We start from the raw sequence: 26,698 nt of genomic DNA on the forward strand, positions 1-26,698 counted from the left end.
ATACACATGACTGTGCTCACTGCCAGCCCTCTGTATGGACTATGAAGTGTGCAATATTTTGCATGACAGTCAACATGCAAGTAAGAAGAGTGTTTCTAATGCTGGCTTTGTGTGCTTGTTTTCTCTCTCTCCTTGTATTTCAGAGGTCAACAACAATATGCCAGGTGAGTCTGAAAGAAAACTATGAAAATATATGACCACCAAAACAATCATTTCTATAGCTGCATATTTCCAGACAGGCTAAGGAAATACAAATATAGATTGTGATTCTGCAATTAGAAACAATTGGTGAACAGTTCCAGCTTAAAGGTATTTCACTGCTTCATCACAGTCTAACATGATGACCATGCTGTCAGAAAGAAAGAACAAGGAGTGTGCAACCAGGAAGAAAGATGCAATTGTAATTTAAAACAAATTCCTTACATGTCCACACCACCTACTGTAGTCTAGATTAGTTTGATTGATGGTGTTAGGAAAGCCAAGAATACACTGAGAAAAGTACACTGAACAAAAATATAAACGCAACACTTTCGTTTTTGCTCCCATTTTTCATGAGCTGAACTCAAAGATCTAAAACATTTTCTATACACACAAAAGACCATTTCTCACAAATACTGTTCACAAATCTGTCTAAATCTGTGTTAGTGAGCACTCCTCCTTTGCCGAGATAATCCATCCAACCTCCAGGTGTGGCATATCAAGATGCTGATTAGACAGCATGAATATTGCACAGGTGTGCCTTAGGCTGGCCACAATAAAAGGCCACTCTGAAATGTGCAGTTTTGCTTTAATGGGGGGAGTCTGGGGGGGGGTCAGAAAACCAGTCAGTATCTAGTGTGACCACCATTTGCCTCACGCAGTGCAACACATCTCCTTCACATAGAGTTGATCAGGTTGTTGAATGTGGCCTGTGGAATGTTGGTCCACTCCTCTTCAACGGCCGTGCGAAGTTGGTGGATATTGGCAGGAACTGGAACATGCTGTCGTATACGCCGATCCAGAGCATCCCAAACATGCTCAATGGGTGACATGTCCAGTGAGTATGCTGGCCATGCAAGAACTGGGATGATTTCAATTTCCAGGAATTGTGTACAGATCCTTGCAACATGGGGCCGTGCATTATCATGCTGCAACATGAGGTGATGGTTGTGGAAGAATGGCACAACAATGGGCCTCAGGATCTCGTCATGGTATCTCTGTGCATTCAAAATGCCATAAATAAAATGCACCTGTGTTTGTTGTCATTAACATATGCCTGCCCATACCATACCCAACCACCACCATGGGCCACTCGATCCACAACGTTGCCATCAGCAAACCGCTCACCCACACGACGCCACACACGCTGTCTGCCATCTGCCCTGAACAGTGAAAACCGGGATTCATCCATGTAGAGAACACCTCTCCAACGTGCCAGACGCCATCGAATGTGAGCATTTGCCCACTCAAGTCGGTCAGGACAACGAACTGCAGTCAGGTCGAGACCCCAATGAGGACGATGAGCATGCAGATGAGTTTCCCTGAGACGGTTTCTGACAGTTTGTGCAGAAATTCTTTGGTTATGCAAACCGATTGTTGCAGCAGCTGTCCGGGTGGCTGGTCTCAGATAATCTTGGAGGTGAACATGCTGGATGTGGAGGTCCTGGGCTGGTGTGGTTACACGTGGTCTGCGGTTGTGAGGCCGGTTGGATGTACTGCCAAACTGTCTGAAACGCCTTTGGAGACGGCTTATGGAAGAGAAATGAACATTCAATTCACGGGCAACAGCTCTGGTGGACATTCCTGCAGTCAGCATGCCAATTGCATGCTCCCTCAAAACTTGCGACATCTGTGGCATTGTGCTGTGTGATAAAACTGAACATTTTAGAGTGGCCATTTATTGTGGCCAGCCTAAGGCCTGTGCAATAATGATGCTGTCTAATCAGCATCTTGATATGCCACACCTGTTAGGTGGGATGGATTATCTCGGCTCACTAACACAGATTTAGACAGATTTGTGAACAATACTTGTGAGAAATGGTCTTTTGTGTATATAGAAAATGTTTTAGATCTTTGAGTTCAGCTCATGAAAAATGGGAGCAAAAACAAAAGTGTTGCGTTCATATTTTTGTTCAGTGTATAACCAGGTGAACCAGGACAGAAAATCATTATTAAAAGAATGCTTATTTCATATTTGAAACTAAATTTGTTCAAACATTATGTATCTTAAAATATTAATAGGTTGCAGGCTGACAGGCCATCTTCAAGGTCAAACAAGGAAAAATAGCTTTACAATACATCGCAATATGATTTGGATAATTTCAGCCTGGTTAAACAATGATAAATCATTGCTATCCTCAATAATCAAGGGACCGTCTTCAAAGTCTAACAATTCCAACAAAGTATAAACATTTTGGATAAATGAAATGGTCTCACAGTAACTATCTGATCCCAACCCAACCTGTTAATTTTACACAAAGGCTCTACGGGAACAATATCATCAGTCCCCCAATTGAAAGGGCCTGAAGAGTTATAGAGTATAATGTTTAGATCTGAAAATACTGAATTATGTAACTATTCTAGCTCATTGTATCCCCATATAACTTGCAAAAGACTAAGCACCAGAGGAAAACACTGTACCCATACATTTACTTGACCAATAAAGGTTACTTGTGATGTTGCCTATTCAAATTTTCACCCACTATGATGCATTATTGTTCATTATCCATTATTTTCTAAGAATTAAAATCTATACCTCAGACAGACAGACAGACAGACTTAGTAAATGTAAGTACATTGTGCTAATTATACCTCTGCTTACTGCAGGGACTTTGACTTTAACTCGCTGTGGGCTATTAATAGTTTTACCTAAAAAATAATGAATGAATAAATAAATTAAAAACAGTTCCTGATAACCTACCAACATTCCCATTTAGAGTAGAAGATGGGTGAATATATAGCAAGACAGAGTGTGCCTGGGGCCCTAGGCCCCAAAATCACTAAATCTGCCCTGATAATGAAAGCACAGTCCAGAGTGGCTGTAACAAGAGACACAGAGCAATCTGTCCTTGTGTGTAAAAAATAATTTAATCCCAAGTCTGACTAAACCTGAAACAAAGTAGTCTGTAGAAGTGTAAATAAGTCACTTTTCACCGCTGGACATTTGACTGTTTCTTTATTCAGATACTTTTGCGCTGTGAGGAGAGGCTCCACTGTTTATCTGTGTCTCTCACTGCACTGTGCAGTGAGAGAGGCAAAGGGAGGTCCAAAAATGTGTCTTATTATTATTATTATTATTATTATTATTATTATTATCATATTTTATAATAGAGCTACTTGGTTTTGTCAGTTGCTGAAAACAGTAAAATTATTATTAATATAGGCTGCTTAAACACAATCACCTGACTGTAGGACTGTATGTTGATATGTTTATACACTCCCAAAAGTCTAGGCGATTCAAATCCAGCAAAATATTTAGTCCAAACACATTATAACATCCATAGATATCCACTTATTTCGCATCTTTTTAAATGTATATATTTCTCCGAATACTATCCATGTTTTTTTTAGTTTGCATGTAAATATGCAGGCTCCTCTGATATGTAAAATGGTGGCTGAACACCTTTTGATTGACACCTCACTTAAGCCAATAGGAGCTTCCATACTGACAGGCTACACTTCAATGGCGAAGAAGGCCTGTATTGAAGGAAATGCCTTCCCTACTTCCTTTGGCCTCAGAGCCGATGAAAAGCTAGAGATTGTCCTGATGGCTTATGGGTCTTGTAGTTAATGATACTGCGAATTTTACAGGACCTGTGAGAGTTAAATCCATACACCAGGGCAGTGAATGTGAGCTCTTACTGAACTGGGTTGAAGATGGAGAGGTGGCTGAATGTGTTTTACAGCCTTACAGCCATCACTTATACTAAAATGTTGGTATTTCTTACGAAGAAAGCCACATGACGCTTTGTGTGACTAGTGTGTTCTGATGTCATGCTTTCCTTCTCGGGAAAACATATATCATCACAATACCAAAAAGTATTGAAACGGTGTGCTTTTCTCAATTGTTCTTTGTCACGTTTCCCTTTCCTCTCTTTTCTCCCTCTCTAATGTTCTCAAGGCCTTGCACACATGATGGCAGAACAAGGTATGCCTTCCTTTCCCTCTTCTCTATCATGTCTTTGTTTTTGTTTTGGATTGTAGTGTGGAGCTGCATGTTTTGCTGTTGGTAAAACTGCATGGTTCCCTACTGTGCATAGTGATATACATTGTGATTTATTGTTTGATTTGATTAACTGCTGTATAATGGAATCATAGGAGTGCCATAAAAAAAAGAATAAATCTGTAAAAGAATAAGAATGTAAAAAATCGACAGAAACAAAAATATAAAGAATAATGATATTAGTTGTTTACATTTATTTGTTTTTTTTATTATGGGTATACTTTAAGTACTTATTTGTATATTTTCAAAAATATACTTTTATTTATTTACACACACGCACGCATGCGCGCGCACACACACCACAGTACAGTACTAAAATACATATTTAGTAAAACCATATTAGTACTACAGTACTAAATATGGCAGGTACCACATACTACTTGTATTTAATGTTGCGGGTACTACATACTACATGTCCTGCCTAATTCCAGCACTGCATACTACATGCACTGCCTACTTTAAGTACTGCATGCTATATATACTGCCTTCTTCAGGTACTGCCTACTACAGGTATTCCTTAATGCATATACTACATACTGCAGGTACTGCACACTAGTGATGGGCAAAGCAGTTCTTTAGATGTTACTGAATCACTAGAATCAGTTCATTAAAAAGATTTGTTCAAAAGATTTGTTCAAAAAATTTGTTCACTGAATTGTTCAGTGCTTGGCTGGAGGATGGGCAAACGATCAAAATTCATTATTCGATCATCAAAAAAATTAACGATCAATTATCAATTAATTGATAAGCGAGTATTTCAAAAGAGAGAAAAAAAAAAGAGTGCAGTGCAGACTGTCGCTGCAAGAGAGCGCAGCTGCCCCAGTTTTGAGCTTCAACACCCCAGGCCAAAGAGGAAGAATGGCGTGCATGCGCAGTTCATCCCTGGGTGTTTACGTTGCCAGCCAGAGTTACAGGCTTCAGTTTTCAGCAAAACCTCCATCTTTCAATGGCGTAGTGTTTTCAGAGGCCTCAAGGGAAGCCACCAAGGCTTTGGAGAGCGATGAGAGCCTCCGTCTGTTTCTGATTTTGGTAACACTTTACAATAAGGTACACAAAATTAGAGTAGTTACTGAGGAACTAAGGCACACAAAATTAGAGCAGTTACTGAGGAACTAATGAGGAACTAATGAGTAGTTACTGAGGAACTAAGGTACACAAAATTAGAGTAGTTACTGAGGAACTAATGAGGAACAAATGAGGAACTAATGAGAAATGAATGAGGAACTAATGAGGAACTAACTATTAGTTAATGGTCAGTTCCTCAGTAACTCATGATCAAATTTCAGAGGAGTAGTTACTGAGAAACTAATGAGGAACTATTGAGTAGTTACTGAGGAACTAAGGTACACAAAATCAATCAATCAATCAATCAATCAATTTTATTTATACAGCCCAATATCACAAATCACAATTTGCCTCACAGGGCTTTACAGCATACAACATCCCTCTGTCCTTATGACCCTCGCAGCGGATAAGGAAAAACTCCCCCAAAAAAAACCTTTAACGGGGAAAAAAACGGTAGAAACCTCAGGAAGAGCAACTGAGGAGGGATCCCTCTTCCAGGACGGATAGACATGCAATAGATATTGTACAGAAGAGATCAGCATAATAAATTAACAGTAATCCACATGACACAATGAGACAGAGAGAGAGAGAGAGAGAGATGGAGGTAATGACAGTAGCTTACAACAACATTATTGAAAATAATAATATTATAGTTATAGTTCTGGCTACTGTGGTACAATATGTTGAAAGTATGTATTAATATCTGGCAGTATACATGTGACAATAGTCATATGTGTATAATAACAGTAGAAGTATGACTAATGACTAATGATGGCAGCAGCAGCAGGAGGCATCTGGCAGGACCACGGCAGCAGCACAACCACACACGTCACGCTGTCCAGGCACCGCTGCGATATGAGTTAATCTGAGAGACAGTGGAGCACAAAGTCTCCGGAGAAGAAGCCGAGTTAGTGACATCCAGAATGGCCGAGTTAGCAAGATGCAGTAATAGAATACGAGAGAGAGAGAGAGAGAGAGAGAGAGAAGGAGAGAAGGTGCCCGGTGTATTATAAGGGGGTCCTCCAGCAGACTAGGCCTAAGTCAGCCTAACTAGGGGCTGGTACAGGGCAAGCCTGAGCCAGCCCTAACTATAAGCTTCATCAAAGAGGAAAGTCTAGTCTTAAATGTGGAGACGGTGTCTGCCTCCTGGACCGTAACAGGAAGATTATTCCACAGGAGAGGAGCCTGATAGCTGAAGGCTCTGGCTCCTGATCTACTTTTGGAGACTTTAGGGACCACAAGTAACCCTGCGTTCTCAGAGCGCAGTGTTCTGGTGGGATAATATGGCACTATGAGCTCTCTAAGATATGACGGAGCTTGACCATTTAGAGCTTGATAGGTGAACACTGGGATTTTAAATTCAATTCTGGATTTTACAGGGAGCCAGTAGTGCAGAGAAGCTAAAACAGGAGAAATATGATCTCGTTTCTTAGTTCCTGTTAGTACACGTGCTGCTGCATTCTGAATTAGCTGGAGAGTTTTTAGGGACTTACTAGAGCTACCTGAAAATAGAGAGTTACAGTAATCCAGCCTAGAGGTAACAAAAGCGTGGACCACTTTTTCTGCATCTTTTTGGGTCAGGATAGGCCTAATTTTCGCAATATTACGCAGATGAAAAAATGCAGTCCGTGAGGTTTGTTTTAAATGAGAATTAAAAGACAAATCTTGATCAAATATTACTCCAAGGTTTCTTACGGTAGTGCTAGAGGCCAGAGCAATGCCATCTAGAGAAACTATGTCATCAGATAAAGAGTCTCTGAGTTGTTTGGGGCCAAGAACAATAAAATAATCAATAAAATAGAAAATCACACAACTGGTCTGCGACTACTTTCTCAAGGATCTTTGACATAAAGGAAAGATTAGATATTGGTCTATAGTTGGCTAACACCTCTGGATCCAGGGTGGGCTTTTTTAGTAGAGGTTTAATTCCAGCTACCTTAAAAGACTGTGGTACATAGCCTGTTAATAAGGATATATTGATCATATCTAATATATGAGTGTTAACTAAAGGAAAGACCTCCTTAAGTAGCCTAGTTGGGATGGGGTCTAAAAGACACGTTGATGATTTAGATGAAGAAATCACTGCGGTCAATTCTGAAAGAGAAATTGGGGAGAAGCAATCTAAATATATATTAGGTTTTACAGCTGTGTTTGAGGTTAGATAGGTACTATCTGAGGACAGGAGGTCATGAATTTTGCCTCTAATAGTTAGAATTTTGTCATTAAAAAAGCTGGATTACACAAAAAGAGTAACTAATGAGTAGGTAATGATTCAGTACTCATTACCTACTCATTTTAAAGTGAGACATCAAAATGAGTAGGTAATGAGTACTGAATCATTACCTATTCATTTTGATGTCTCACTTTACTTTAGGGTACACAAAAAGAGTAACTAATGAGTAATCATTACCATTATCATTACCGTCTCACTTTACTTTAGGGTACACAAAAAGGGTAGGTAATGATTAAGTAATAGTTAGTTCCTCATTAGTTCCTCAGTAACTACTGAAATTTGATCAGGAGTTACTGAAGAACTGACCATTAACTAATAGTTAGTTCCTCATTCATTCCAAATTTGTTTCATAGTCACTAATTTAAATTTTGTGCACCTCAAACAACTGTGCTGTGAACAACAGTGTGATCGGTATACAGTACTTTACACGCAGCCCCCATGATAAATTCTTTAAGCTTAGCCTACCTAAAATGTGACACACGATCATATTTATTTCTAAGGCATCATCGTACAGAATAACATGGATGGTCATATTAATGTGTATGTGGTCTGAAAATAATGAATAAAAGTCTTCTCATGAATCCTGCTGTCTGATTATTTTTGTTAAGGAACTAATTGTAAAGATGATGATAATGTAATGAAAGACTACTCATTATGTGTCACTTTACTTCAGGACATAAAAAGGTTAACTAATGGACGGGTTATTGAGTAATGATTCTGCACTGATGAAGTAACTAGTTCACTAATTATTAAGTCGTGATTAACCCCTCTATGAAATTTGATCATGAGTTAATGAAGAACTGACCATTAACTAATAGTTAGTTCATCATTAGTTCCTCATTCGTTCCTCAGTAACTACTCTAATTTTGTGTATCTTAGTTCCTCAGTAACTACTCAATAGTTCCTCATTAGTTTCTCAGTAACTACTCATACTCGTACTCGTCATCCTCCGCTTATCCGGGTCCAGGTCGCGGGGGCAGCAGCCTCAGCAAAGAAGCCCAGACAGTCCTCTCCCCAGCCACTTCCGTCAGCTCTTCTGCGGGAACCCCGAGGCGTTCCCAGGCCAGCCGGGTGATGTAATCCCTCCAGCGTGTTCTGGGGCGGCCCCGAGGTCTCCTCCCAGTTGGACATGCCCGAAACACCTCCCAAGGGAGGCGTCCGGAAGGCATCCTTACCAGATGCCCGAACCACCTCAACTGGCTCCTCTCGATGTGGAGGAGCAGCGGCTCTACTCCGAGTCCCTCCCGGATGTCTGAGCTCCTCATCCTATCCCTAAGGCTGAGCCCAGCCACCCTGCGGAGGAAACTCATTTCAGCCGCTTGCACTCGCGATCTCATTCTTTCGGTCACTACCCAGAGCTTGTGACCATAGGTGAGGATTGGAACGTAGATCGACCGGTAAATCGAGAGCTTCTGGCTAAGCTCCCTCTTCACCACAACAGACCGGTTAAGCGCCTGCATCACTGCTGACGCCGCCCCAATCTGCCTGTCAATCTCCCGCTCCATCCTACCCTCACTAGTGAACAAGATCCCGAGATACTTAAACTCTTCCACCTGAGGAAGGACTTCCCCCCTGACCTGGAGTGGGCAATCCACCCTTTTCCGGCTGAGGACCATGGCCTCCGACTTGGAGGTGCTGATTCTCATCCCAGCCGCTTCACACTCGGCTGCGAACTGCCCCAGTGAGAGCTGGAGGTCACTGTTGGACCGATGGAGCTAGGAGGACCATGTCATCCACAAAAAGCAGGGACGAGATCCTCCCATCACCGAACCTGACACCCTCCACCACTCGGTTGCGCCTAGAAATTCTGTCCATAAAAGTTATGAACAGAACCGGTGAGAAAGGGCAGCCCTGGCGGAGTCCAACCCTCACCGGGAACAGGTCCGACTTACTGCCAGCCACATGAACCAGACTCATGCTCCTTTGGTACAGGGACTGGATGGCCCTTAGCAAGGGGCCACCAACCCCATACTCCCGGAGCACCCCCCACAGGATGCCCCTGGAGACACGGTCGTAAGCCTTCTCCAAATCCACACAACACATGTGGACTGGTTGGGCAAACTCCCATGCCCCCTCCAGCACCCTGGCGAGGGTAAAGAGCTGGTCCACGGTCCGAGGTTCAACTATCGACCGGACCCTCTTCTCCAGCACCCTGGAGTAAATCTTATCGGGTAGGCTGAGGAGTGTGATCCCCTTTCTTGAAAATGGGGACCATAACCCCGGTGTGCCACTCCAGAGGCACTGCCCCCGATGTCCATGCAATGTTGCAGAGGCGTGTCAGCCAGGACAGCCCTACAACATCCAGAGCCTTGAGATATCCAGGATGAATCTCATCCACCCCCGGGGCTCCGCCGCCTCGGAGTTGTTTCACTACCTCAGCAACTTCTGCCCCAGAAATTGGACGACCCGCCCCCGAGACCCCCGTCTCTGTTTCCTCACTGGAATACTTGTTTGTGGGATTTAGGAGCTCCTCAAAGTATTCCTTCCACCGCCCGACAATGTCCCCAATTGACGTCAGCAGCTCACCGCCCCCACTGTAAACAGTGTGAGCAAGTTGCCGCCTTCCCCCCCTGAGGCGATAGTCTTCCTCCATGGCCTCACCGAACTCTTCCCACGCCTGAGTTTTTGCCTCAACGACTGCCGCCGCTGCGCTCCGCTTGGCCCGCCGGTACCCGTCAGCTGCTTCCGGAGACCCACAGACCAACCATGCCCTGTAGGCCTCCTTCTTCAGCCTGACGGCTCCCCTCACTTCTGGTGTCCACCAGCGGGTTCGGGGATTACCGCCGCGACTGGCCCCAGCGGCCTTGCGGCCACAGCTCACAACCACCGCCTTGACAATGGCAGAGCGGAACAAGGCCCATTCAGACTCAATGTCCTCCTCTGCCCTCGGGACGCGGTCGAAGCTCTCCCGGAGGTGGGAGTTGAAGATCATCTGGACAGGTTCTTCCGCCAGGCGTTCCCAGCAGACCCTCACTGTTCGTTTGGGCCTGCCGGGTCTGCGCGGCGTCTTCCCCTACCATCTGATCCAACTCACCACCAGGTGGTGATCAGTTGACAGCTCTGCTCCTCTCTTCACCCGAGTGTCCAGAACATATGGCCGCAGGTCAAATGATACGACTACAAAGTCGATCATTGACCTGCGACCTAGGCTGTCCTGGTGCCACGTGCACCGATGGACATCCTTATGTTTGAACATGGAGTTAGTTATGGCCAAACTGCGACCCGCACAGAAGTCCAATAACTGAACACCACTCGGGTTCAGATTGGGCAGGCCGTTCCTCCCAAACACGCCCCTCCAGGTCCCGCTGTCATTGCCCACGTGAGTGTTGAAGTCCCCCAGCAGAACAATGGAGTCCCCGGTCGGGGCACTGTCCAGCACCCATCCCAGGGACTCAGGGAGAAAGGGTGGGTACTCTGAACTGTTGTTCGGTGCATAAGCACAGACAACAGTCAGGACCCGTTCCCCGACCCGAAGGCGCAGGGAAGCCACCCTTTCGTCTACCGGGGTAAACCCCAACGTACAGGCAGAGAGTCTGGGGGCTATCAGGAAGCCCACCCCGGCCCTCCGCCTCTCACCCGGAGCAACTCCAGCAAAGGACAGAGTCCAACCCCTCTCAAGGACTAGGGTTCCAGAGCCGGAACTATGTGTCGAGGTGAGGCCGACTATATCTAGCCGGTAGCACTCAACCTCTTCCACAAGCTCCGGCTCCTTCCCCGCCAGAGAGGTGACATTCCATGTCCCAAGAGCCAACTTCTGTAACCGAGGATCGGACCGCCAAGGCCCCCGCCTTGGTCTGCTGCCCAATCCACATTGCACCGAACCTTTCAGGATCCCTCTGCGGTGGTGGGCCTACAGGGGGATTCTCAGATTCTCAGTAACTACTCCTCTGAAATTTGATCATGAGTTACTGAGGAACTGACCATTAACTAATAGTTAGTTCCTCATTAGTTCCTCATTCGTTCCTCATTTGTTCCTCATTCGTTCCTCATTAGTTCCTCAGTAACTACTCTAATTTTGTGTACCTTAGTTCCTCATTAGTTCTTCATTAGTTCCTCAGTAACTACTGTAATTTTGTGTACCTTAGTTCCTCAGTAACTACTCATTAGTTCCTCATTAGTTCCTCAGTAACTACTCTAATTTTGTGTACCTTATTGTAAAGTGTTACCCTGCTTTTTTGCCTGGCATGGGTCCGGCGGGGGTCTTGTAGGCCTGTAGAGCTGAGCTCAACTGAACTGAGAAATGAACGAATCAGTTCTGGAAGTGATTCAGTTCAGTATGTTCACTCAACAGATTCATTCTTTTGAACAATTCCTTTGTGAACAACACAATACTGCACACTGGATGTACTGCATACAACAGGCACTACACAGGGGGCACATACTGTACAATAGTGGTGGCAGTAGCTCAGCATGTGGGGAATTGGCTTGGGGAACCAGAGGGTCACTGGTTCTAGTCCCCCGTATGGACCAAGCACAGAGTGTGGACTAGTAGCTGGAGAAGTGCCGGTTCATATTCCTGGGCACTGCTGAGGTCCCCTAGAACAAGGCAACAAATCCCCAACTGCTCAGGGTGCTTCCATGAGTAGCCCCCTCACTCTGACATCTCTCAATTAGGCACTGTTTATGCATGTGTCTGTATTTCAGGCATGTGTGTGTAATCTGTAAAATAACAACAGAGGAAGAAAAATGAATTTCTCCTTGAGGGGACTAAAAGAGAAATGCTTTCTAATGTTGGTACTTCATATACCACAGGTACTGTCTACTACAAGTACTTTTTACCATATGTCTATGCTAAAAAGCTCCTGCCACAGAAGAGTTCAGATGTGCAGAAAAAGACTACTCAGCCTGGCTTGTCAAGGAATAGCAAAAGCAATGACGTAAAAGAATGAGGAAAATTAAATGGAAGAAATAAATAGAGACCAGACTAGAGACCATCTTACAATGGGATAACTCCAGCCACAATACAGCAATCCACGACTTCAAATGAATGTGAATTAGGGACATATTTTTTAAAGTTGCAGAGTGTGTTAATAGCTAATGTCAAGTGACGCTATGTAATGTGATGAGTTAATGCGTGTCTTACAAACAGAAGATACAGCAACATTTTTATATCTTAACAGTGTTCACATATTTTAACAAAATTTGTCATATCATGTTATTCAGCCGTAATCTGATGGGGCCCAAACGCACTTGGCAGCAACTCAAAATCAAACACAAAAATATTGTAGACTGGTAAAAATTTTGCTTATACTTGTGTCATTCTGTCAGTATGAGGCTCAGGTTAATTGAATTGCTGTGAAATGACTCCTAGTCGCGTAATCTCCTTTATTCTCAGACAGAGCTATGATGTGGATGTGAGTTCCATAAATGCAGCCTATTACACAATGGGATCTTTGAAAATATTAAAAGTATTCATAAATCATTGCATAATGTATCTGCGTAGATTAATGTCTTATTAAAATTGACAAATCTGCAGTTCTGTGGAATTCCTCTGTGATGATCCTTTCTGATTTATGTCCAGGGAAAACCACAAAAATGGGCAAAAGTTTTTCCAGAACCAGAGTCACTTTCCTTACAGCCTGACAAACAGCTGTCTCTGCTCCAATGATAAAGTAAATCCATGCTGTGTAATATTTGATATATGTGGGTGGAACAGATTGTTAAGATCAATTGAGTGTGAGGTGAAATTGTATCTTTCATATAGACACTCCTCCGGGAAGACATCCAAACAGGGTCTAATCACCATTTCCTTACCCAACGGTCTCTGAATAAATTGTTCCTCAGTGTCCACAACTTATGTGGTTGTGTTCAATACATTGCAGCATTTTGAAAGGTTGGTAACAGGAAGTAGTTCGAGCGGAAGCTCTGTATCTTGTGTTGTCGAATGTGCGGAAGCTTGATCAATATTAATGTGGTTCAGCATTAAAGCAGCTCGACATTACATTCAGTATCTGTTCCAGTAATTCCTTAACACACAACACAACAACTTAACTCACAAAAGGACACACCATGTGTCTCCTTCCTGCTACACGCTCAGCAGGCGATCAGCCTCAGGCTTAGATGAAGCAAACCTGTGAGCCAGCAGGTTTGCTTCACAGAGTATAGAGTATAATGACACACACAAACAACAACAGACTCATGAGGTGACAACAGGTTGTTGAAATGTTGTCAAGGCAGGTAATAAATAAATTTGTTATTATTATTATTACTACTACTTCTGCTATTATTATAATTAATAAAAGTTACACGTGCACGTATGTATATGTGTGTATGTGTATATGTATATATATATATATATATATATATATGTGTGTGTGTATGTGTATATGTATGTATGTATATATATATATATATACATATATACACACACACACACACACAAACAGGAAGTAATTTATAAATATATACTGAGAAATAAATAAACAAATAAATGTAGAAATAAATGCATGATTTGAACTATTCTTTCATGTTTTACTTGTCTTTAAATTTTCACATGTATTGATTCTTTTTATTTACCTCTTTTTATATTTCCAAATTTTCTTAATTACTTACTGACATATTTATTCTTTTTTATGGCAAATTCCATACTGTACTGCCCTACAAAGCCAAATTGCATACTACATATTTGGTCAAAAGTGCTTTGCGACATTTTATATACTACTACATACTCTGGCTTAATCACTGGCTTTGTTAAGGTAAAGCTTTTCATTATGTATTTTATTCAAACAAAAGGTAGTAACTAAATGCAGTTCTGATGGAAAATAAGGAGCATCTGCTTGCAGTATTGTTAAAAGGTAACTAGCCTAGCCTTACTCAGAATAGCAGAAACCAATTCACATGATTTACTGTGGTAAATGTCACATTTTGTCATGTCACATTATGTCAGAGCCAGACATACAATAGACGAAAAATGAGAGCATCAGTTGTTTTTACCCAGTGAACAAAAACATCTGTTTAAAGTCTAATATTTTGGTCTTACAAAAGCATAAAAAACAGGCATTACAAACGATCTATGTGTTACACAGTTTACCTGGAAACCCTGAAAATTCTAACTCCAACTTCCACCTTTTGTGTAGTGAGTAATGTCTGCCTTTGTAGGGCAGTGTTGTTGTGACATTCAAAGATCCTGTAATGCCTTATGTGGTTGCATGTTTCAGGTGGGTTTTTTTTTTGAGGTAGGTACAGCTGCTATTGTACATTAATCTATCCCCATGACATGTGTTCATATGTACACTGATATGTTAGCTGTCTGCTAGAATGAACTTATGTCTCCTCCTCTTCTTCCTCCCTGTCTGGGTTCTCTCGGCTGTGGATCCTCTGTTCTGTCTTCGCCTCCTCCTGCTCTCCTAGCTAAAAGCAAAGGTACAGCTTTTTCGAAATCTTTCCTTTTCCGCCTCTATGAAAAGCGACGCTTGCTCTGTGAGTGTTTCAGAGCAGTGCAGTATAATGTGTTTGATGCTCTAATGTGTTTACTTCTCTGTGCTCAGCGTCTCTTCTGTAATGGTTTCTCATAGAGGGTGCTTGGATTAAGCGAGTAATTACGCCAACCTTAACTGAAGGAAAACAGAGATGGTGTCCCTTTGTGTTTTCTTACTGTGTGTGTGTAATTTCATAGAATGCTGTACAGTGTCTGCAGGGATGCTGTAAGATAGATTTTTGAGCAAGAGTCACTGTGGTTTAGTTCTTACTAAAACAAGCCTCTCCACCCTTGTCCTCATTGCTGATGTTTCCATAAACTGAGATCAAATGACAGCATTTAGAATTCCCTCTGACTAATGGCTTGTCAGTTTCTTTTGGCAAAAGAACTGACAAGCACTTTCTTAAACCCTATAATCCATTCATCAAAGTGATGTAATTAGGTTGGTTCATTTGTAGTGGCGAAAATGCTGACAGTCAAACCAAATTAATGTCCTGAGACTGCTATACAGGTTAGTGTTGCTGGAATGTACCTCACTAAAACTGTCCAGTGAATGATTTACCTGCAGTCAATTTCAAATCCAATTTTATGTTTGTGTGTTTTCTACTGGAGTCACAGATGTGATTTCAGAGTTGTTTCACTTGCTGACCAGGTCTGTTAAAAACAAAACAGATTTGTAGACTTGAGAAAATAACTCAGTTTGATGAAGACATGTCTGCCTTGAACTTTGACCTACTTAAGATGCTTGACTTGAAAAAACATAGAAGACTTGAATTAAAGACGTGTAGAAGCATTTGGCGCTGTGCATAGTTTTGCCCTTTGGAGGACTGCCAACATGTCATGAATATTATATATTGTAACAAGGATGCAAATGCTGCCATAACCTTTTTAAACATAAGCAGGTACAGATGCTGGTACCAGAATTATCGATTCAAATAAGGGTCATTACCATTTTGACGTGATGTTCACAAATAATTTTCTCACAAATTCAATGTGTGAATGTGCAAAAAAGCTTTTATAGCTGTAAAAATATTTTGTGCTTGTGTGAAAAAGTTTGGTTTACACAGATTCATTTGCACATCTGTAAATGTTTTTTTCTAGCTGTAAAAATATTTTTTATATGTGAAGTTAAATTTTGAACAGGACACACAAAACTCCTATCTGTGTGTGCCATCCCAAGTTTTAAGCTACAAATGAGTTACAAACTGTCCAATCAGTGGACAAAAGGGCGTTCTGTTTTCTTTATCCAGCTGGGGCATACACACACACACACACACACACACACACATATATATATACATATATATATGTGTATATGTATATATATATATATATATATATCAATCAATTTTATTTATAAAGCCCAATATCACAAATCACAATTTGCCTCACAGGGCTTTACAGCATACGACATCCCTCTGTCCTTAAGACCCTCACAGCGGATAAGGAAAAACTCCCCAAAAAAACCCCTTTAACAGGGAAAAAAAAACGGTAGAAACCTCAGGAAGAGCAACTGAGGAGGGATCCCTCTTCCAGGACGGACAGACGTGCAATAGATGTCGTACAGAACAGATCAGCATAATAAATTAACAGTAATCCATATGACACAATGAGACAGAGAGAGAGAGAGAGAGAGAGAGATGCAGGTAATGACAGTAGCTTACAACAACATTAATGAAAGTAATAATATTATAGTTATAGTTCTGGTTACTGTGGTACAATATGTTGAAAGTATGTATTAATACCTGGCAGTATACATGTGTGACAATAATCATATTTGTATAATAATAGAAGAAGTATGACTAATGACTAATGATGGCAGCAGCAGCAGGAGGCATCTGGCGGGACCACGGCAGCAGCACAACCACACATGTCACGCTGTCCAGGCACCGCTGCGGTATGAGTTAATCTGAGAGACAGTGGAGCACAAAGGCTCCGGAGAAGAAGCCGAGTTAGTGACATCCAGAATGGCCGGGTTAGCTAGATGCAGTAATAGGATACGAGAGAGAGAGAGAGAGAGAGAGAGAAGGAGAGAAGGGGCCCGGTGTATTATAGAGGGGTCCTCCGGCAGACTAGGCCTAAGTCAGCCTAACTAAGGGCTGGTACAGGGCAAGCCTGAGCCAGCCCTAACTATAAGCTTTATCAAAGAGGAAAGTCTTAAGTCTAGTCTTAAATGTGGAGACGGTGTCTGCCTCCCGGACCGTAACAGGAAGATGATTCCACAGGAGAGGAGCCTGATAGCTAAAGGCTGTGGCTCCTGATCTACTTTTGGAGACTTTAGGGACCACGAGTAACCCTGCGTTCTCAGAGCGCAGTGTTCTGGTGGGATAATATGGCACTGTGAGCTCTCTAAGATATGACAGAGCTTGACCATTTAGAGCTTTATAAGTTAACAGTAGGATTTTAAATTCAATTCTGGATTTTACAGGGAGCCAGTGCAGAGAAGCTAAAACAGGAGAGATATGATCTCGTTTCTTAGTTCCTGTTAGTACACGTGCTGCTGCATTCTGAATTAGCTGGAGAGTTTTTAAGGACTTACTAGAGCTACCTGATAATAGAGAGTTACAGTAATCCAGCCTTGAGGTAACCAAAGCGTGGACCAATTTTTCTGCATCTTTTCGGGTCACGATAGGCCTAATTTTCGCAATATTACGCAGATGAAAAAATGCAGTCCGTGAGGTTTGCTTTAAATGAGAATTAAAAGACAAATCTTGATCAAATATTACTCCAAGGTTTCTTATGGTAGTGCTAGAGGCCAGAGCAATGCCATCTAGAGAAACTATGTCATCAGATAAAGAGTCTCTGAGTTGTTTGGGGCCAAGAACAATAACTTCAGTTTTGTCTGAATTTAACATCAGGAAATTGGTGCTCATCCAAGTTTTTATGTCTTTAAGGCAATTATGGAGTTTAGTTAATTGATTGCTTTCTTCTGGCTTCATTGATAAATACAACTGAGTATCATCCACATAACAATGGAAATTTATAGAGTGATTTCTAATGATGTTACCTAAAGGAAGCATATACAGAGTAAACAGGATTGGTCCGAGCACAGAACCTTGCGGAACACCAAAACAAACTTTGGTACGTAAGGATGGTTCATTGCAAACGTCAACAAATTGAAAACGATCAGATAAATAAGATTTAAACCAGCTTAGTGCTGAACCTTTTAAGCCAATTAAGTGATCCAGTCTCTGCAGTAGAATTTGATGGTCAATTGTGTCAAACGCCGCACTAAGATCTAATAAAACAAGTACAGAGACGAGTCCTTTGTCTGAAGCAATCAGAAGGTCATTTGTAATTTTAACTAGAGCTGTCTCAGTGCTATGATGCACTCTAAATCCTGACTGAAATTCCTCAAATAAATTATTATCATGGAGAAAATCACACAGCTGGTCTGCGACTACTTTCTCAAGGATCTTTGACATAAAGGGAAGATTAGATATTGGTCTATAGTTGGCTAACACCTCTGGATCCAGGGTGGGCTTTTTAGTAGAGGTTTAATTACAGCTACCTTAAAAGACTGTGGTACATAGCCTGTTAATAAGGATATATTGATCATATCTAATATATGAGTGTTAACTAAAGGAAAGACCTCCTTAAGTAGCCTAGTTGGGATGGGGTCTAAGAGACACGTTGATGATTTGGATGAAGAAATCACTGCAGTCAATTCTTGAAGAGAAATTGGGGAGAAGCAATCTAAATATATATTAGATTTTACAGCTGTGTTTGAGGTTAGATAGGTACTATCTGAGGGCAGGAGGTCATGAATTTTGCCTCTAATAGTTAGAATGTATATACATAGTACATGCAGAACAACATAGTAAGGGTTCATTCGTAAGATAGAGTCATACCAGCTCGGACGTCATTACTTGCTGGGGAACCAGGGCAATCTAATGGCAAATGGGTTACTGGAACAAGACATACATGGACAAGGGCGGAGAACACTGAATTGATACAATGCTACTATACCAGCAATTCCAGAAAGAGGGGATATATGCAGAGAATGTGGGACCTATGGATACTTCGAAACCCACAATCAAAACTATCACAACTAGATATCAATGAAATACTTCAACAATGCTACAGCAAGGGGGAGCCAGAATGCCAGGTCAGTGTCCTGGCTGTAAAAACCAATGCGAGATTGGGTACCAAGCCCCAGTAGATACAAACAGCCTCAATGAAAGAGCAGTTGACCTGAGAAGGCAGATTGTGAGCAAACTGGAAACGTGGAGCCTCCAACGAATCCTGAAGCTGAGTTACCATGTTCCTCCAGATGATCTGCTAGAAGATGTGAATGCTGCCCTAAATACCATACCTCCAAGTACCATCACCAAGACCAACAAGCTGATTCACAGTGCAGCAACAGTAATCCTGGAGATGCTTGGATAAAAGATGGACATGGTACATAAAAACCAGCACCCTCCATGGAAGAGATGGTTGGAGGCCAAGATACAGGCAACATGGAGTGAAGTTAGCCAACTAGCAGAGCTACACAGTGGTAACATGGTGAATAAAGAGGTACCAAGGAAATACAACAAGCTCGCCATTCCTGAGGCACTTGAAACTGCCAAACAAAGACGAACAGCTCTGGTCACCTGAAGCTGAATAGATACACCAAAGAAGTAGAAGCCTGGAGAATAAACAGGATGTTCTCCATTGAACCTGCCAAGCTGTTCTCTCATTGGCAGGGAAATAACAGCAGGTCGGACCCACCGAGAGCTGAGAAACATACTGGAAGGGCATAAGGGAAAGAGAAGCATCACACAAAATCCATGCCCAATTGCTAGTGGACCTAAGAGCTCGCCAGAGCAACCTCCCTGAACAAGAACCACTAACCATCTCAATGGCAGACATCAAGGAAAGAGGGTCAAAGATGAAGAGCTGGACAGCACCGGGCCATAATATGATCCATACACACTGGCTGAAGAAGCTAACTGTACTCCATACCCCTACAGCCATAGAGGCCAGAGTCTACCACAGCAGATCAGACCCAAGGTGGAGGCTGTCCAAAGATGTCCCTGAAACGGTCCAGCACATGGGTGGCGTAATATGCAAGCAGGACCAGCGTACATGGAGAGGCACAACCAAGTCGTGGGATAGTGTACAGAAACATCTGCACTGAGTATGGGCTTGAAGTCCCAAAGGTAAGAATGGAAGACACCTCCCACTCCTCCTGGGGTCCTGTCTGGTGTGGTAGACCCCTGCTTCTATTGATCTTGTACTGAGTGCCTGTTCTTTTGCTATCATGATTGGTGCTTCTGTACTGTCTTTCAGTTCAGCCCTTTTCAGCCACTGGAAGGATTTCTTTAGAGATTTAGAGGAGGTGACTGATGGTTGCTCCACTTCAGAACCAGTATCCATAGCCACTCTTTGTGATAAGTTGGCTGAAGAGGTTCAGGCCTATGCAGAACTATAGCAGGGGCAGTGCATCACCATGATACTGCTCTATCGACCAGTAGTTGGTGTCTGCCTCAACTGGTATTACTACCATTTCCTTACTGGGCCTTGCTCACGTATTGGGCGATGTGCCTGATCTTGGCAGCTATGATGCCTGACAGGAGTTTCTATGTACAGAGGCAGGTTATTGGCTGATAGTTGGATGGGGCTGTGCCCTTCTGGGGATTCTTCATGATCAGGAGTGTCTGTCCTTGGATCAATCACTCTTTATGTGTCCCATCCATGAGCAGCTGGTTCATTTGTGCTGTCAGGTGTTCATGAAATGCAGTTGGTTTCTTTTGTCAGTAGGTGTGGATGTCCAGCTCTTCATACCTGCTACTCTTTCTTGGATGTCTGTCGTTGTAATGGTAACTGGCTCTTATTCTGGGAGAATACTGTGGTCAACTCTTCGATCCACTAGCTATGTAGCATCAGTGTTATGTGATGCCTCATTCTTTCATATGCTCTTCCAGTATTGTTCATTTTCAGCCCTGGGTGGATCTATTCTTGTGTTACCTTGCTTCTGACAGTACACATTGGATGGTTCAATAGAGAACATCCTATTTATTCTCCTGGCTTCTTCTTCTCTTGTGTATCTCTTTAGGTAGGTAGCCAGAGCTGTGAGCATTTGCTTGGCAGTCTCCAGTGCCTCAGGTATAGAGAGTTTGTTGTACTTCCTAGGTATCCCTTTCTTCCCCCACACCTTTCTGTAGCTCTAAGAGTTGACTAACTTCTCTCTGTGTCACCTTGATCTTGACCTCCATCCTCCTTCTCCATGGAGGGTAAAGCTCTTTGTGGCTCTAGGATCACTGTTGCTGGGGGGTATATCAGCTAAATTGTCTCAGCTATGGTCCTAGCAGGGATAGTACATAGTACTGCATTCATATCATCTAGCAGACTTTCAGAGGGTACTTTGTCACTTAGCCTTGGTAATCAGCTTTTGGCTGCCGGGATTCCATCTTATTCATTATTCTCAATCTCAGGCCATTCAATCTTGTTGTAAGGGAATTGGTCATTCTTACCTTATGTCCACTTTTTTACCCATGCAGCCAAAAGTTAAGAACCTGAGAGCTAAACAAAGCCGAACAAATGACACTTATTCATTTCAACAAAAGAAACTCTCCTGTTTTAAACAACTTTCATGGCCATTTGAGAATAGATTTCAGAGTTTTTGAGATGCACCTGAATACAAGTCTCCATTATTATTTTGTTATTAGTTCATTACTGAGTGGAGACAGTGACATTTGTTACTGGTGGCCCATACCAAGAGTGCAATCAAGATGCACAAAAAACATTTGGCTCTATTTTTTGTCATTTAAATGGACTGCACTTATATAGCTTTTCTAGTCTTCCGACCACTCAAAGCACTTTTCACATTACATGTCACATTTACCCATTCACACACACATTCATACTCTGGTGGCCGAAGCTACCATACAAGGTGCCACCCGCTACTCACCTGCATATAACACACTCACTGCCAGCTGGAGCAATATGGGGTTTAGTATCTTGCTCAAGGATACTTCAAGCTGGTAATCAAACCACTGATCTTCTGATTTATGTACAGCTACTTTACCTTCTAAGCCACAGCTGCCCACAGTTATTGATGTTTGTGGCCATAAGAGAAATGATCTCATTTTGAATCTGAGGCCTGAGATAATGTGCATAAGTAGCATTATTTCATGGGCATCTGACATGTTCTTGCATGGTGGGCTCAAATGGTGAGCATCTCTTTATCTATATCAACATCTGTCTTTTCATAAAGCTTTGCATTTGTTTCACAAAATGCCAAAATATGGTCAGACAGATATTGCACACACCAACTTATTATCCTTGACCTTGAGCTTCATTGTCATACTCAGTTTTCCTTTTTACTGCTGCTGTTGTTGCAGCCCTGTAGGTTTAGCCACACTTCTAGCTTTGGTGATGCTAGCTGTCACCATAATAGCAATTTCACCCCCGCGAGCTGCGGATGTGGAAATGCTCCTGGTCAGTTCAGGAAGTGTTGGTATATTTATCCAACAATTCTCTCAATGACTTTTTAAATGTATTCTTCTTTTTTTCTCAGCATCCTATGGTCTAATCACCAAATGGTGGTCCAGGTTAGCTGGGGCGCCTAAAAGGGCGGAAAAAGGAGAAGGATTCTAGGGGTGCATGATTAAGAGGGGCCCAGAGTTATTAAGTTATTAACTAACTTATAATTACAAATATATTTTATTTACAATGTACTGGCAACAACAACTTTATTTGTTTCAGAAACATTAATGCACCCCCTCTCTATTTAGAAACTGGTTCAGTCCGACTGGATCAGCTGCAGTGCGCCGGTAATTTGTCACAGACAGCGGGTAAGGAGGCAGAGACGAATATGCCTCAAAAATCAGGTAGCCAAAAACGGAAAGAAAGGAAGCTAAGAGAGGAGAAAGAAGCAAAGGGTCGACAGTATGTCATCCAGTATTTCAAAAAGCAAGGTGGGTTTGTTAGTGGTTCGTGTGGTGGAAAGTTATGGAATATTAACTTTGTCCCTGGTCTATAAGCAGCTTATAGACCAGGGATTCTCAAAGACTTGAGGCTTGACTTGAATTTAACCTAAAAGATTAAAAAATAGCACTGTTACAAATTGTCATAGAGCTTTCAAAGGGTATATACATGAATTATCTGTAATACCTTTCACAGCACATATAGTCAGTATTTACTGTTGGAACTGAGTAAATCTTAGAGTTTTGACAATATTAAAACACACAACAAGTTCTGCTGACGATAAACTCATGACAAAAGAGCACATTTGTGTAATATTATACAGATTCTTCAAAAACACAACTTTAGCTATCTGCCAGGCAACATGGTGAAACTATTCCTTGGAACAGTATTACATGGTGAAAATATTCATTGAAAGAGTATTACTTTCATTGTCAGTCTAAGAAATACACAAACTGACTTGTAACCTTTTGTTTAATTTGGCATAAATATAGTTCTGCTGTCACAACAGTTTGAAACATTTAACTTCTTTCAGCAATTACTTTCTTGTCTCACAACACTTTAAACATACATTTGAGTCTGAATATAATAATAATAATACTAATAATAATAATAATAACTTTATTTATATAGCACCTTTTAAAAACAAAGTTTACAAAGTGCTTTGACAAACAAAGCAAAATCAGTACAATCAACAATATAACAGCAGCAGGTAATACAGCAACAACACACAATATAGCAGAGGCAGACATATACAACATGGCAGCATTAAGGTAGCAGCAAGGAGTACAGGAGAAAACAGCAAAGGGAATAAAATAAGTAAATACAACACAACTAAAACACTATTAAATAAACAATACAAGAGAAAAAAAGAGGAGAACGACGACATCACATAAAAGCAAGTCTATAAAAATGGGTTTTAAGAAGTGATTTAAAAGAAGTTACTGATTCTGCAAACCTTAAGTCCTTGGGCAGGTCGTTCCAAAGCCGAGGGGCCCTGATGGAAAAAGCTTGGTCACCCTTAGACTTCAGCCTCAACTCTGGAACAACCAAAAGGCCCCTGCCCGAGGATCTAAGGCTGCGCACAGGCTCATATGGGGTCAACATTTCTGTTATATAGCTAGGGGCCAGACCCAGACATGCTTTAAAGTGATCAGTAAAATCTTCAAATCAATTCTAAAACAGACAGGGAGCCAATGAAGGGAAGCAAGAATAGGGGTGATGTGATGTTGTCTGTTAAAACCAGTGAGAAGCCTAGCTGCTGCGTTCTGAACTAGTTGGAGGCGGGAGAGTGATTTATGGTTGATGCTGGAAAGGAGGGAGTTACAGTAGTCTAGTCTGGAGAAGATGAATGCATGGATAACTTTTTCTAGGTCAGGGCGTGAAAGCATGGGTTTAATTTTTGAAATAATTCGTAACTGATATAAACAGGACTGAACAACTTTCTTGATGTGGGGTTGAAAACTGAGATCTGAATCAAATATAACTCCAAGATTTTTGGTTGTGGGCTGAACATTTGAGGATCATGGACTGAGATTGTTTTTGATGAGGCTGACTGATTTTGAGGAACTGAACGGCAGAATTTCAGATTTTGAGTTGAGTTGAAGAAAATTTTGTGCCATCCAACAGTTGATATTTTTGATACAGTCTACGACAGCAGCTAGGCTTCTGGGGTTACCGGGTCTCAGCGGGAGGTATATCTGTGTGTCGTCCGCATAACAATGAAAAGAGACATTGTGCCGCTTAATGATATGACCGAGAGGAAGCATATACATAGAAAATAAAATTGGACCTAAAATCGAGCCTTGCGGTACACCACAGGTAATGTGAGCTGTTGAAGATGAGTGATTACCTATGGTGACTGCAAATGTTCTTTCTAAAAGATAAGAATAAAACCAACTAAGTGCAGTGTTCCTGATGCCAACCCAGGTTTTATGGCGGTCGATTAAAATGGCATGATCTACAGTATCAAAGGCTGCACTTAGGTCTAAAAGAATTAAAATTGCACTCTCCCCTCTATCGGTTGCTAAAAGAAGATCATTAGTTACATTGAGGAGGGCAGTTTCTGTGCTGTGTAAAACTCTAAAACCTGAGTGAAATTTCTCAAAGACGTTATGATGACACATAGAAGCTAAAAGCTGTGTTGAAACAAGCTTTTCTAAAACTTTGGATAAAAACAGAAGTTTAGAAATTGGCCTAAAATTATTAAGAACTGAAGGATCAAGGTTAGGTTTCTTTAAAAGAGGTTGGACCTCAGCATGTTTAAAAGCAGCAGGAAAAATACCTTTTGTGAGAGAGCTGTTAATAATCAATAATATACTGGGCCCAACTGTGTCAATGACATCTTTAAGAAAACTAGATGGAATAAAATCAAGACTGCATGTAGTTGGCTTCATGTGAGAGATAGTTTTAGTTAAAAGGGATAGAGAAATGGGCTCAAAACTGTTAAAATAGATGTGAGTCTCCCTACTGGCATGTACAGCATGAACTGGGGGGGGTAATCTGTTGCCTAATATTTTTAACTTTATCAATAAAAAAAATTAAAAACCTCTCACAAAGCTCTTGTGAGGTGTCAGTAAAATGACTGGGGGAGGGGGAAGTAAGGAAATCTAAAACCTTAAATAAAATTCTGGGGTTACAATGATTAGTTAACTGCCCTTTCATAGTTAATCATTGCATCTTTCCAAATTTGATAAAATACTTGTAACCTGTTTTCTTCCATTTTCTTTCTTTTCTTCTGCAGTATCTCTTCAAATCATGGGTGGATTCATTTAGCCAAGGTTGTAAAATTTTGCTAGACCTTTTGTCCCTGTCGGGAGCGACAGAGTCAAGGACAATCTGGCAGGTTTTGTTAAAAAGGGAGACCAGCTCCTCTGTGCTAAAATGCGAGATTAACTCTTTTGTGTTAAAACTGGGATAAGAGGCAGTTAAAGAAGCAGGAGTAAAAAGCTCAGAAAACTTAAAAACAGAGGAGGGGTTAAAAGCACGGTGGCGGACAGGTGTACAGTGATTAAAAGGTATCTGGAATAAAACCACATTAAATAAAACTGCTTTGCGATCAGACACACAGATATCCTCCGTCTTAAAATTGTTAGGGCTGAGACCGGTAAATAAAACAAGATCCAGAATGTGTCCCTTTGAGTGTGTGGGTTCATGAATAACTTGAGTGAGGTTAAAAGTTTCCAAAGTATCCATAAATTTAGTCACAAAGGTCTAGGAGGGACAACACACATGTATGTTAAAATCGCCTAAGATGAAGATTTTTTCATACTTTACCATAAAATGTGATAAAAATTCTGTAAATTCTTCGATAAAAACATTATTGGGCTTAGGTGGTCTGTAAATAATTAAAATTAAAACGAGATCTTTACAATTAAAGATAAAACCAAGATGCTCAAAAGAGGTAAAATTACTATAAGAGATAGAGGTGCATTTGAAATCTTTTCTATAAATGACAGCCACCTCCCCTCCCCTACCTGACAGCCGGGGCTGATGAAGGTAAGTAAAACCGGGGGGGGGGGGGCTTCAATAAGAGGGCTGCAGTCTTCTGGGGATAGCCAGGATTCAGTTATAATAAAAAAGCCCAATTTAATAAAATCATGACATAAAAACGATTTATTATTTAGGGATCTGCTATTTAAAAGGCAGAAATTCACAGGGTCACTGTTAAAAACAAAGGGTGGAAGAGACTGACGGTGTACTTGAATTAAGTTGTCATGATTAGTGGCAGAAGGGCGTGATGATGAACGTGCTGTTGGTTTGCGGTGGGAAATGACTGTGGAGATGAAAGAGGGTATGCCAGTAATTTTATTTGAATAAACAGTTTGAGTGGGGAGATGGACCGGTGAGAGTGGCAGTACCTGGGGTGGGC

At 41.6% G+C, this 26,698-nt stretch overlaps 1 protein-coding gene across 11 annotated transcripts in view; it reads left to right on the forward strand.

Annotated features, from left to right (window-relative positions):
• The window catches only part of nrxn3a (neurexin 3a), a 735,897-nt gene that overhangs the window by 109,948 nt on the left and 599,251 nt on the right, over positions 1–26,698 (forward strand). For 10 of the 11 annotated variants that reach the window (XR_007450902.1, XR_007450903.1, XM_049596227.1 and 7 more), the window contains 3 exons: positions 144–164; positions 4,100–4,126; positions 14,850–14,918. Coding sequence is in view for 9 of the 11 variants with exons in the window: in XM_049596227.1 (XP_049452184.1) it covers positions 144–164; positions 4,100–4,126; positions 14,850–14,918 (117 nt within the window). In the remaining 2 variants the exon portion in view is untranslated. The remainder of the gene's footprint in view (positions 1–143; positions 165–4,099; positions 4,127–14,849; positions 14,919–26,698) is intronic. The other variant, XM_049596234.1, reaches the window with a different exon arrangement.

The sequence above is a fragment of the Epinephelus fuscoguttatus genome, linkage group LG14 (assembly GCF_011397635.1).
Source record: "Epinephelus fuscoguttatus linkage group LG14, E.fuscoguttatus.final_Chr_v1".
NCBI lineage: Eukaryota > Metazoa > Chordata > Actinopteri > Perciformes > Serranidae > Epinephelus > Epinephelus fuscoguttatus.